At 52.2% G+C, this 13,616-nt stretch overlaps 2 protein-coding genes across 3 annotated transcripts in view; both read left to right on the top strand.

The window, feature by feature from the left end:
• The window catches only part of LOC132378136 (uncharacterized), a 56,296-nt gene extending 55,305 nt beyond the window's left edge, over positions 1-991 (top strand). Inside the window, exons 21-22 of the mRNA XM_059944873.1 lie at positions 71-247; positions 839-991. Coding sequence (XP_059800856.1) covers positions 71-247; positions 839-875 — 214 coding nt within the window. The 3' untranslated portion in view covers positions 876-991. The remainder of the gene's footprint in view (positions 1-70; positions 248-838) is intronic.
• Positions 992-3,110: 2,119 nt separating this feature from the next.
• Positions 3,111-9,807, top strand: LOC132377681 (carbohydrate sulfotransferase 13-like). Of its 2 annotated transcripts, none has more exons than XM_059943909.1 (3): positions 3,111-5,364; positions 5,962-6,044; positions 8,574-9,807. In XM_059943909.1, exons 1-3 carry the CDS (start codon positions 5,268-5,270, stop codon positions 9,426-9,428), a joined length of 1,035 nt encoding a protein of 344 aa, XP_059799892.1. In that variant the 5' UTR covers positions 3,111-5,267; the 3' UTR covers positions 9,429-9,807. The 2 variants fall into 2 exon arrangements, with proteins under 2 accessions (XP_059799892.1, XP_059799891.1); XM_059943908.1 differs by having other exon boundaries at positions 5,255-5,563.
• The last annotated feature ends 3,809 nt before the right edge of the window (positions 9,808-13,616 follow it).

The raw sequence follows: 13,616 nt of genomic DNA, 5'->3' as shown, positions 1-13,616 counted from the left end.
GGTGGGAAGAGGATTTCCCCTCTTGCGCTCTGTCACTGAACGGTGAGCGCCTCCTCCCTCTCCGTGACAGCACGTTCGTGGTGGTACGGGAGACGTACGCTCCGCCGGAGATGCCCCTTCCGACGCCCTTGGAGCAGAGGTTGTTGAAGGAACGGTTCCCGAATTACAAGGTCCCCTTGGCTCGGCAGAGACCCAAGCTGGTCGACAGGAAGATCTACACCCCGGATTACTTCGGCAAATGCCAACGGTAAGGTCTTTCTCTCTAACCACCCCGCCCCTCCATTCCTCTGAGACAGGGACAGTTTTTAAAGATGAAAAGGAAGTGGGGATATTCCAGTCGGTGCAAGCAGGCAGCAGTGAATCAGAATCAGGTTTATTGTCACTGGCATGTGAAATTTGTTTTGCGTCGGCAGTACAGTGCAAGACTGTAGTTTGTCCTTGAGCCTGGTGGAGGGGCTGCTTTCCTCGCTGGTGGGGTAGGTGGGGGCGGGGGGGGGGTTGTGCCCGTGATCTATTGGGCTTAATCTACAACCCTCTGCAACTGAACAGTACTTGCAGTTCCCCAGCCTACGGTAACGTTTCCCAGTTTGGAACAGAAAGGAGGATTTAAAATGCTCTCAACTTCCTGTAACGATGGGATCCATCTGTCCATCACCATTTGACGCCATACGCCATTTATTTTGTGATTAACAAACGCTCCCTGAGCGCATCTCTCCCGTAGCACCGGCAATGTTCTACAACTCTCCCCACCTCAATTCATCAGCCAACCTAATCCGAGACGTGAGGTGTGTGGGTGAAACTGAAAGGGCCTCACTCAAACCTGTCGTTTGTTTTTCAGCTTCCTGAACGCTTCAGGAAAGTCTACGGGACTTTAGACCAGCTGCAGATCCCATGGACTGAAATATCTGCCCCGCCAACGGGCGAAATAAACGTGTTCAATTTCACTCCATTCCTTATGCAGTCGTTTGTAGTGATATTGCGCCTCTCCCAATCAGACTTCTCAAGCCGTTATTACCCACCGGACCCATGTCTAGATAGATAGATAGATACTTTATTCATCCCCAAGGGTAAATTCAACATTTTTCCAGTGTCCCATACACTTATTGTAGCAAAACTAATTACATACAGTATTTAACTCAATATAAATATGATATGCATCTAAAACCACCCTCCCAAAAAGCATTAATAAATAGCCAACTCCCTCTACACCGTCCTATCACACACTCTCAGTCAGACAGAATGAAGCTCCCTCCACACTGCCGCATCACACACTCCCAGTGTGAAGCTCCCTCCACACTGTCCCATCACACACCCCCAGTGTGAAGCTCCCTCCACACTATCCCATCACACACTCCCAGTGCAAAGCTCCATCCACACTGTCCCATCACACACTCCCAGTGCGAAGCTCCCTCCACACTATCCCATCACACACCCCCAGTGCGAAGCTCCCTCCACACTGTCCCATCACACACCCCCAGTGCGAAGCTCCCTCCACACTGTCCCATCACACACTCCCAGTGCGAAGCTCCCTCTACACTGTCCCATCACACACTCCCAGTGCGAAGCTCCCTCCACACTGTCCCATCACACACTCCCAGTGCGAAGCTCCCTCCACACTGTCCCATCACACACTCCCAGTGTGAAGCTCCCTCCACATTGTCCCATCACACACTCCCAGTGTGAAGCTCCCTCCACACTGTCCCATTACACACTCCCAGTGTGAAGCTCCCGCCACACTGTCCCATCACACACTCCCAGTGTGAAGCTCCCGCCACACTGTCCCATCACACACTCCCAGTGTGAAGCTCCCTCCACACTGTCCCATCACACACTCCCAGAGCTCTTCATGAATTCCAGAGGCAACCTGCGTGCACAGCCAGCACCAGTGGAGTTTGAAGGGTCAAAGGCCAGAAATGGAGGAGGCGGAGGTACTGGAGAAAGCGAACATAGCACTGACAGGCCATTCTGCCCGTCATGCTGTGTCAATCTTGATGCCCATTTGTATCAAATCCAAAGACATACCGGGTAGGTTAGTTGCTCATTGTAATTTGTCCCGTGATTTGGTTAGGGTTAAATCGGGGGTTGATGGGGCGGTGTATCTCGAAGGGCCGGAGAGACCTATTCTGCGCTGTATCACTAAATAAATAACTGGGCTCTATGAGACTAACCACTGGCTGGAAGTGCTTACTCCAAGCAAGTAGGTAAATAAGTAAACCAGCTGCAGTAACCGAGAACCTCGTTCTAAAGACTGGTGCACCTCAGCCTCCTATTCTGCTCTCTGTACAATCCTGCTGCTTCGCTAGACGCCACCCTAACTACTGTAGTGGGCCGCATCTCAAATAACGATGAGTCGGGATACAGGAAGGCGAAAGCGAGCCGAGAGGCATGGTGTCATAACAACATTTCCCTCACTGTCATTGACATCCAAACAAAGGATGGTGACCGACAGAGGAAGAGGGGCTCTTGCTGCTGGCTCTTTCCAAGGTTCTCAGGTCGTTAATACCTGAGGCGTGAGCAACATCAGTGAACCACCAAAGCTCACCAATGCCTCAGTACCCCAGGAAGCTCGAGAAATTGGCCATTTCCCTGTCCACACTTGCAATGATTAATCAAAGTCCTGTAGAAAACATGCGCAACCATTTGATCCGGCGACTGCTCTGCACGGAAACTTAACAGAGAGCCCAGCTTCCCGTTCGTGCGGCCTGTCTCAGTGCAGCGGTCCGCATAGTCGGAGACCCCATCCGTACCCCCTCTCCCAGACACAAAAGCCTGAAAGCTCATACCACCAGGCTGAAGGACAGCTTCTACCCTCCAAGTAACGTCCACAGCCGGACAGACCAACCATTGCACTAAGCAGGACATTTTCACACCGCTTGAAACCCGAGTGGCACTCAGTATGCATCTAATCAATACTTAGAATGAAAATAGAAAAATCGCACACTTTCGATTTTAATTATTAAACGAGTATAATGAAACACAACAAATTATAATTAAGTACAACAAAGGCAGTATTTCAGGTCTCGCCTGTCTTTACCTCAGCTGTGTGGCGACAAAGTCTATGTGCACCGGGAGCATTTGGTTACTGTGCGGCCGTGCACCTGTGCGGGTTAGAGTCACAGAGAAGTACAGCATAGACGACCTAAGTTAAAAGACGTTTGAATACTTCTCTAGTACATGGACTCCTGACCGCAGAATCTACCTTGTCATGGTCTTGTACCTTGTTGTCTACCTGCACGTTCTCGGAACTAACATTTCATTCTGCGTGCCGGCATTCTTTTCCCTCAATGCACTGAGTAATGAACCGATCTGTTCGCAAGACAGCCTTTTTTCACTGAAACCTCGGTACATTAAATAAACCGGTTTAACCACCCACAGACCCGTGCTGCCTTGGACTGGGAGCTGTGCAAACATCGAGGACCAGGATATCGGAATCCAAAGGGCATTGTTTATTTTCAATGCGATCAGCAGAACGGGCCAGGTTAATTATTCACCGGCATCTCTATCATATTCACCGCCTTTGCCTGGGTCAGTTTACTCAAACAGGACAGTGAACCCTACCCCGAGCCCGAACCACCTTCAACGAATGAGGCTTTGACGCTCATTGACGGCCTTTTGCCTGCAATGAGGACATTTGGTCGTCATAGAACACTACGGCACAAAAACAGGCCTTTCGGCTCATCTAGTCCGTGCCAAACTATTAACCTGCCTAGTCCCACCGAGGTGTACCCGGACTGTATCCATTCTATAATACACAGGAGCAGAATTAGACCATTCGGCCCATCGAGTCTGCTCCGCCGTTCCATCATGGCTGATTTACTATCCCTCTCAATCCCATTCTCCTGGCTTCTCTCTGTAACCTTTGACACCCCGACTAATCAAGAACCTCGCAATCCCCGCTTTAAATATACTCAACGATCTGGCACGCACGACTGTCACTGGCAATGAAGTTCCACAGATTCACCATCTTCTGGCTGGAGAGAGTCCTCCTCATCTCTGCTGTTCTGAGAGTGTGTCCTTTGGTGCTCGACTTCGCACTTCTCCGCATTCACTCTCTCTCTCTCTCTCGGCCTTTCGACACTCTGAAGATTTCAAGGAGACCCGCCGCCGCAGTTCTTCCACACGCCGGCTAGTACCCGACTCGAGCCTCCTTTGATAACGTGTTGTGGTTCCCTGCCTTTATTAGTCGAGACACTGAGTTCGAGAGTGGGAAAGTTAAACTGCAGCTTTATAGAACTCTGCTTAGGCCAATGTGCACCCACTGCAGGATGCCGAAGAGGCTTACCAGGGAGCTGCCCGGGTTCGAGGGAGGCTCTGGGAAAAAATGGGCTGTTTTCTCTGGAGCAGCGAGGGCTGAGGGGACATGCAATAACGTTTCTTTCTAAGTTCCCCAGGGTCGAAATATCCAACACCAGAGTTACGGCGAGAGTTCACAGGAGATGTTCTGGGCGAGTTTTGTTTTACACCGAGAGTGGTGGCTGCCTGGGGTGGCAAAGGTCAGAACCCGTCTTCTCAACAGGACATGGACCTTCTATCACACAGTTATTAAGGTACAGGAGATCATTCGGCCTTTCGAATTCATGCTGGTCAAAATATAACTTATTGCTGTAACTGAGTAAGGACATGCAGGGGCTGGGGTGTTCTCTGTCTCGCTCTTGACACCGTCTGCCCAAAGTATCTGAATATCCGCAGATTTCCACGAGTCCCGATGAAGGGTCTCGGCCCGAAATGTCGACTGTTTATTAATTTCCATGGATGCTGCCTGACCTGCTGAGTTCCTCCAGCATTTTGTGTGTGTTGTTCGGATTTGCAGCGATTGCGGAATCTGTGTTTACCGTACGTTTCTCGTCCGTTCTTCAATACATTCTTTCCCTCCGATTAGAGGCTTTCGGTATCGGGATGAGAAAGTGGGGGAGAGTGTTTCCAAATTTCCACAACACCCCAAAGTTTCCCTTGTGTTTAGATAGTTAATGCACAAAACACCTTTTTCATTTAAATTTAAAAGTTCTGAGGAGACGTGAACGAGCCTCGCAGTTCGGAGATCACCCCCAGGAAGGGAATGCAGGGGCCAGTAACTTCCTGTATTCAGCGGTTGCACTGTAGTGGGGGCGGCCAGTACACGGAGAGTTTGCGTGTGTGGCGCTGGGGGAGGGGGTGAGGACGGGGACGGCCAGTAAACGGAGCGTGTGCAGCGCTGCGAGAGGGGCGGAACGAGAGCAGTGTATCTCTGCGAGCTGGCCCCAGAGAGCGGGCGGCCCACGGGCGGAAGGATGACGCGGAGCCGGGGACAGGCAGCTCGCTTGGTTGTCCTGTATCTCGGACCCTTACTGCTACTGACCGTCTACTGGCACGGCGGCTTCAGCCCAGGTGGACGGTGAAATCGGATTGATGCGTTTCGCAAACTGACCTAAAACAAGGGCAAAAATATATACAAACGAGTTTATCAGAAGTCGGATGGCAGAGTGCAAAGAAGTTGTTCCTGAATCGTTGACTGTGTGTGGTCGCCTCGATGGTAGCAAAGAGAAACGGGTGGCGAGGGGACTTCCTGAGGCACCGCTTCATGAAGGTTGGGGTAGAGGTGGAGTGGGCCGGGGTGGGACACACGGTGTGGAATCAGCAGAGAGCAATACAGGCCATTCGGCCCACGATGTTGTCCCGTACCTTTAACCGACTCCAAGATCAATCTAACCCTTCCCTCCGGCGATTTCTAGTATCCGTGTGCCTGCCCGAGAGCCTTAAATGTCTCCAAAGTACCCGGCTCTCCCACCGCTCCTGGCAGTGCGTACCTGTGTCTATGTGTGCAAAGAAAACCCCTGCCGTCCGCCCGAGATCCCCCCCCCCATCACTTTCAGATTATTGGCCGTGGGGAAAATGTCTCTGGCCTCACAACATCTTGCAGACTTCTATCAGATCAACTCGCTGCGACCCAAACAGGTTTTAATTTTGGATGTTTTGCGGTTACAGCCTTTGACCGACTGATCGTGGCACAGATGGGGTCTGGGAAGAAGCGGGCAGCCCTGACTGACTGGTCTTTCAACCTCAGCAAGGTCGGTGTGCCCCTGTCGATGCGGGGTGTTCTGTTCCCTGAGCACCTTACCTCAATGGTTACACCGGAAAGGCATTGACGGGGGGGGGGGGGGGAGGATGCTGGAGCTAGCGACGGAATGGAGACGGGTCGCTGGGTCGGAGCTCTCCCGTCTCCGGCTGGTAAAATCCCAGACTGGTCACAGGCCACAGACGCGCCCCCCTCCCGAAACTCGGGGGAATCCCAGTCAGAGAGAACGGGAAAATTCACCGAGACATTTGGTAGAATACGACTGGGGCAGATTCGGTGCGGGAGGAGCCCCGCGCGAGGGGCATTTTTAGAGATGCTGTCATTTTAAACCGAGCTCATTTTGCTCAGTGAAGATAAACGTTTCCCTGGTATTATTTAGACATTACAGCACGGCAATAGGCCCTCCCACCACCATGAACCCACGTCGCCCAATTACACCACGTGATCCGTACGTGGACATCCGGAAGAAACGCACTCGGTGACGGGGAGAACGTACAAACTCCTCACAGACAGCGGCTGAAATTCAACCCGGGGCGCTGGCGCTGTAATGGTTTTACGCTAACCGCTACCTGGGAAGATATTAATCCCTAATGCACATACCCAGTCATTATAAAACTGTAATCAATGCGAGCTTGTTGTACACAATTTGGTTGCTGCGTTTTATGCATTTCTGTAGCGCCCAGCCTTTCAGATGTGTAAACTCAGCCCGGCGGAAGGGTTTCAGCCCGAAACCTCGACCGTACTCTTGTCCTAGTCGCTGTTTGGCCTGGTGAGTTCCTCCAGCATTGTGTGTGTGTGGTTTCTGCCACGCTTCTCTACCTGCCCTGTGACACTGTTTGTGGAAGCTACCACTTCAGCTGCTGTCCTAGTATTTAAGAATTCCTTCTAAAATGGTGCCGGGGATCTGGAATCAGTCCAGATATCACTTGAGTTTAAGAGCATTGCACTCAGCGAGACCCTTCGATGCATCTGGCCTGTCCAGAACCTAGTCCCATCAACCTGCCCCGGGGTCACTGTCCTCCACCGATACAAAGTCCATAAATATTGAAATCGAACCCGCATCCAGCACTTCCGCTGGCAGCTCGTCCCACAACTCTCTGAATGACGTTCCCCTTAATACTTCACCTTTCACCCTTAACCTCTAGCATTTACCCGGTCTGTACACCTCAATTTTGTATACCCCTGGTAAATTCCCCCTCATTCTCCTACCCTCTAGGGAAAAAAGTCCATAATACAATGAGCAGAATTAGGGCTTTCGGCCCATCCAGTCTGTTCCGTCATCCCACCATGACTGATTTGTTATCCCTCTGAAACACATCCTCTTGCTTCTTCCTTTCAACCTTTGGCACCCAGACTAACCAACCTCCATTTTGATTGTACCCAGTGACTTGACCTTCAGAGTAGTCTGTTCCAATGAGTTCCGCACATTCACCTCCTGAAATTCCTCGTTGTTTCTGTTCTAGATAGACGTCCCTCCATTATGAGGCAGGACCCTCCAGTCCTAGACTCCCCACTCTCGGTTGATCAATCTTCGATGCGTTGGGTGAGGGGGGGGGGGTAACTGGCAGAGCAGGGCAGATCACCACACAGGTAAACACAATGCGATGTCTGAACCAAAGAGACTGGACAGCTGACACCTTCCCACCCACTGACCCCAGGTCATGCACCTTGCCTCCCTCCCGCAGCCTACCCCGCCCAGACATGCGACCAAGCTACGGATGGTTGACCATGGTGGGACGGATGATCAGACAGTTGATGGGATGAGGGGCGCTATACCAGTGACCATAGGGGGCTGAATAGATGACCAGTTAGCTGAACCTGTCCACTCCACTGACCTCTACGTCAACAGCTTGCGGGCTTGGACCAGGGACTGGAGGGACTGGGTGGGCTGGGTGGGCAGTGCACCTGCCCCTGCCTGCCCCATTTATCCTCCACAATGTCCTGTTCCTGCTCCACAGCTGGCCCTGTCCAAACCAATGCATAAGAACATTATAGCCAGAGAGACGTGACAGGGTACTGGTCAGCTGACCAATGAGACAGGGGTCAGAAGGGGGACCATGGTGCAGCTTGTAGCTGGAGGGACTGAATGGGCGACTGGTAGCTCTCTGGTTCCTCGGCCCGCACTGCCCATCATCTCACTCACTGTGGCCAGTTGTCCAGTTCTCCCGTCAGCTCTCTCCGGTCACTCACACAGTCCGAACAGGTGTCCAGAGGGATCAGACAGGTGATGGGACAGGGTGCCAGACAGATGACCACGGTGGGCAAGGGGCTGGGCAACTGACCCTAGTTCTCCACTGACCAACCGATTGTGCCCTGTGTCCTGTGGCTGTCCAGAGCTTACCAGCTCGGACCAGCCAGCCGGAGGGATTGAACAACTGACCAGTGTGGATCCGGACAGGTGATGGGACGGGGGAGCAGACCCCATACCCGCTGGGCCCGGACCAACCGCTGGGTGACCAGATGGACCGGACGGCTGATCCGCCCACCCCACTGACCCCAGTATCCTGTTTCTGTCCCACAGCTCCCCGGGTTGGACCCCCAGCAACAGCGAATCCAGCAGCGACGCCGGGCCGAGCTGGAGCGGGCGTGCTCGGCTCACGGCCGCCCTTCCAGCCCGCTCTCGGCCGCCGCCCTCCGCCACCTGATCGTGGACAACCGCCATCGCCTGCTCTACTGCTACGTGCCCAAGGTGGCAAGTACCAACTGGAAGCGGGTGATGCAGGTGCTGGCCGGCCAGGCGGCCGAGCCGCTGGACATCCCGGCCTCCCAGGCGCACTCCCCGGGCCGCTTGCCCACGCTGGACACCTACCCGCCGGCCGGCATCAACCACCGCCTCCGCCACTACCTCAAGTTCCTCTTCGTGCGCGAGCCCTTCGAGCGGCTCGTGTCCGCCTACCGCAGCAAGTTTGCGCAAGCCCGCGCCCACGCCTTCCACCGCCGGTACGGCACGCGCATCGTGCGGCGGCACCGGCAACAGCCCAGCGCGCGTGCACGCAGGAGCGGCGCCGACGTCACCTTCGCCGAGTTCGCCTGGTACCTGGCGGACCCGCGCACGCGCGTGCGCGACGGGCCCTTCAACGAGCACTGGGAGACGGTGCACGCGCTCTGCCACCCGTGCCGGCTCCGCTACGACGTGCTGGGCCGCCACGAGACGCTCGCAGCCGATGCGCGCTACCTGCTGGCGTTGGCCGGGCACGAGCACCCGGTCGCCTTCCCGGCGCCCGCTCCCGGGTCCAAGGGGCCGACCACCCTCGGCATGACCGCTGCCTACTTCCGCAACCTCTCCGCCTTCTACCGTCGGAAGCTCTACCGCATCTACAGACTGGACTACGAGCTGTTTAACTACCCCGTGCCCACCTACCTAGACAGCGACTGAAGGCGCGCTCCTGTGGTGGGGTGGGTGGCGCGCGTTTCCAAGGGGCGTGTGGGGTTTGGAGGGAAGGGCAGCGCGGACACTGTGACTTGCTGGAGTGCCCCGTTATGTTGCGGGTGGGGCTGGTGCAGGGTGTTCCCTGCCTCCCCCTCCCCCGAGTGTGGGTACCGCTGGGTCTGCGCGGGCACCGGACCCCACCCCCACAGCACCCTGGGGCGAGGGGTCTACCGCGCGTCAGGGTCCTCTGTTAGCGCAAGGGTGCGTGTGGGGGCTGTACTCTTCCACGGAGCGTGGAAAAACCGGGAGTGGTGATGAAAAGTGGGTGCAGACGAAGCGGAGGAGTGATTGGAGGCCGAGAGGGAGGGATGGGGAAAGGATAAAGGTGGGAGAAGATTAAGGAGGAGTTGAGGGGGGAGTGAGTAAAGGAGGATTAGGGTGGGAGAGAATGTGGAAGGGTGGAAGGAATGGGGAGAGGAGGGGGTAAACGAGGATTGGGCTGGGAGAGAATGTGTGAAGGGAGAGTTAAGAGACAGTAAGTGGGGACACTGATAGGGGAGTGAGTGGAGAGTGAAGGGGGAGGATTGTGAAGAGGGTTGAATCTTTTGCTGGATGCTTTGTCGTTTATTAGCTGGTGTAATGTAGATAATTTGGTCAATTCCAGCAAATGGTTGAAAAATTGGGTAAATTCTTGGTGAGGACATATCCTCCAGATTCGGGGGAGGGGAGTAGATTTCGGACGGAATGAGAAGGAACTGCTTTTCTCAGAGTGGTGAATCTGTGGAGTTCTCTCGCTACCTCAGTAAATATATTTCAGACAAGGTTGGATAGATTTTTGCAAAGTAGGGGAATTGGGGGTTATGGGGGAAAGGCAGGTAGATGGAGATGAGTCCGTGGCCAGATATTGATGGCCTACTCCTGCTCCTTTTTCTTCTGTTCTGATCTGAAATTCTCTGACGCAGTGGGTTCAATTGAGCATTGATTTTTGTTTAATCCACCAGTTAATATGTTTAACCTCGCTAACGGGCGTCTCTGTAATTCTAAATGCAAACGCGTGAGAAACGTGGATTTAAAGTTAGCGTGTTTTGATAAAAGTTGGTAAAATATTTTTGTGATAAAAGTATTCCGTGAGTTTCTGTTCTTTGTTCTTCTATGAATGCCCGGAAGAAAACGAATCTCAGGCTAGTCCATTGTGACATAGAATAAATTTACTTTGAAGATTCAGCTGTTCCGGTGTTCTCTTCTCTTTCTCTTTCATTCTGCTCCGGACAGTGTGATACCCGGCCTCTGTTCGCTTCTGTAACCCAAGGTCACTACAGCACAGGAAAGGGCTATTCGGCCCATCTGGTCTGCCTTGTCCCATCGTCCTGCACCTGGACTGTCGCCCTCCTTTCCCCTCCCATCCATGTACTTACCGAAACTTCTCCTTACTGTTGAATCAGACCCGCATCCACCTCTGCTGTTGGCAACTCGTTCCACGCTCTCACCAGCCCCGGAGTATACACATTCGCCCTCATGTTCCCCTTAAACATTTCACCTTTCACCCTTAACCCATGACCTCTAGTTCTAGTCTCATCCAACCTCAGTGGAAAAAGTCTACTTGCATTGATCCTACCGATACCCCTCCTAATTGCATTTACCTCTATCAGATCTCCCCTCGTTCTTCTACACCCCGGGGAATAAAACATCGCATGGAGAATACTCCAACACAGTCGGCTCGTGGCGTTATGCCGACCCCTTAGCCACTTTCCAGATGAATCTAGCACTTCCCTCCCACACAGCTCTCAACGTTTTCTATCATTCATGTGCTTATCTGAGAGACCCTTTAGTGTCCCGAATATATCTGCCTCTACACAACACCGAGCAGAGCGTTCCACACACCGCCACGCTGTTTTAAACAAAAACTACATCTGATACCCCCCCCCCCCATACGTTCCTCCAATAACCTTATGTCCTCTTGTATTCCAATCACAAACCGATGGAAGTGCCGGAAATCCAAGCAACGCATAAAATGCCGGAGGAACTCAGCAGGCCAGGCAGCCTGCTGGTGAAGGGTCTCGGCCCTAAATGTTGACTGTCTTCTTTTCCATAGCTGCTGCCTGGCCCGCTGAGTTCCTCCGGCATTTTGTGGGTGCTGCTCTCTTGCATTAGTTATTTCTGCCCTGGGAAAAGGTCACGGGCCCCGTATCGTCTTGTACACCTCTATCAAGTCACCTCTTACCCTCCTTCGCTCCAGGAGGTTGGGACTCCCACCTCTTAGCCCAGCCCCGATTTAAACAGATAACAGCGGAGCGGGAGTCTGAAAAAGCCGGAAGGGCCGGTTCCTAAAGAGGGCACATCTACCCCAGCCAGAGCTCGGAGGATTAAGAGGTATTTTCGGGACAGTCATACAACTTCCTCTACTGGACGCTCCTGGGAATTTCCCTACCTCTCCGGACAAGCAGGACCAGCTTCTCTCTCATCCTCCTATCCGGCTCTGCCGTGGTAAGAAGGGTCACGAGTGGGGTACTTGGACGAGTAGGAAATGTGAGTGGAGAACGGGGATAGAAGGAGCCTAACCGGGGGACTCACCGCGACGCACCGACCGGCGCTCCGGCTGTCGATTCGGATAGTTAAACGAGGTCCTGGAGCGGTTCACACAGACCCTGTAGAGCATGGCAAAGACGGTTCTCCATTTCAACATTTCCGACGAGGCCTCGGCACCGGAAAGGCTCTCGGCAGACAGATTGCAGTTGCCTCGACATCGGGCAGCCCTCACGCAGCAACCCCTCCCAGAACGCGCGGAATCCCGCGAAGGCAGCCATGATCGACCCTATCAAACCTTCTCCAGGTACAGAGAGGGAAAGCGACTCACGGGCCAGATGGATCAGGTCCCGGACGAGGTGGATATTATCCTGAATGGCCTGAAACGTCTACAGAGCTTCTCCCTATAGATGCTGCCTGGCCTGCTGCATTCCACCAGCATTTCGTGTGTGTTGCTATCCTTTAATAGATTATTTTTGGATTTAAATCGTTTAAAGGTACAAGCAGTGTATTGCTTCGTTTTCAGATGATTAAATGGGTGCGGGGTAAGATTCAGCGGTTGGTTATTCCTGGATATGTATATATTTAATAATGATATGGCTGGACTCTGAGTTTTTGTTCAGAATCGTGCACACAATTTGCTGGGGACCAGAAGCTGGGTAATACAAGAAGACAATGATCTGAAACACACGAGTATATCAACAACAAAATGGTTTAAAAAGAAGAAAATTGGTGTTTTGGAATGGACGTGTCAAAGTCCTGACCTTAATCCTATAGAAATGTTGTGGAAGGGCCTGAAGCAAATAGTTCATGCAAGGAAGCCCAATACCCCAGATGTGGAGCATATTTGTAAGGAGGAATGGCCTAAAATTCCTCCAAGACGATGTGCTGATTAACAATCACCAGAAACATTTAGTTTTTGCTGTACGAAGTGGTCACACCAGTCACTGAAAACAAGGTTCACATAGTATATCCAATATGTACGTATATTATATGTAATATTGGATCCTTTTTCTTAATAAATAAATGAAAAAGTATCGTTTAGTGTTATGTTTAATTGGGTTCCCTTCATCTAGTTTTAGGACATAAGAAGATCTGATCACATTTTTAGTTATATTAATGCAGAAATAGAGAAAATCCTACAGGGTTCACAAACTTTCCAGCACTACTGAGTATTGAACCGTTCTTGGCAAGTGTACTCCCTACACATGCATATTAATGCTGAATAGGGTAAGCTAGTATGTCCAAAGCATAAACGCGGTTTTCGAAAGTGTTGCTTTCTCATTTATTTTGTTTCTGGTAGACCGCTTGAAGCTGAACACATATATAATTTCAGATTACTCGTAGCATGTAGGAATTTGTAGAAACAAGAAATTCGTTTTCATAGAACATAATGTGTTTAATTGCATAACCGTGCTGACGCTTTGCAATAGTTCAACCGAGTTAAGATATTTTGTTGATGATTTTCGTTCGTGCTCGGTGTTTGAGGGTTCTCGTTAAGTGTCCAACAATAATCAGTCTACGCGGATGGATTCCAGTTTCGCTGATGCCGTTTCTACAAAACTTTTCACCACGTTCGTCTCTGGCAGCGCCCAGATTTTCAGGGAGTAAACGTGAGGAGCCCGGGCTTTGCCCTGAGTACAGCTCGCAGGTTTTATTAATAAGAGGAGT

Source organism: Hypanus sabinus, chromosome 19 (assembly GCF_030144855.1).
Source record: "Hypanus sabinus isolate sHypSab1 chromosome 19, sHypSab1.hap1, whole genome shotgun sequence".
NCBI lineage: Eukaryota > Metazoa > Chordata > Chondrichthyes > Myliobatiformes > Dasyatidae > Hypanus > Hypanus sabinus.
This window is presented reverse-complemented; position numbering and strand designations above follow the sequence as displayed.

What these genes read in the sequence shown, in the direction of transcription:
- LOC132377681 (XM_059943908.1), top strand. Translation starts at nt 5,452, where the DNA reads ATGGCAGAGTGCAAAGAAGTTGTTCCTGAATCGTTGACTGTGTGTGGT. An exon ending in TGAGGCACCGCTTCATGAAG is followed by an intron (nt 5,564 to 5,961) that starts GTTGGGGTAGAG and finishes TTGCGGTTACAG; the next exon opens with CCTTTGACCGACTGATCGTG. An exon ending in GGTCTTTCAACCTCAGCAAG is followed by an intron (nt 6,045 to 8,573) that starts GTCGGTGTGCCC and finishes TCTGTCCCACAG; the next exon opens with CTCCCCGGGTTGGACCCCCA.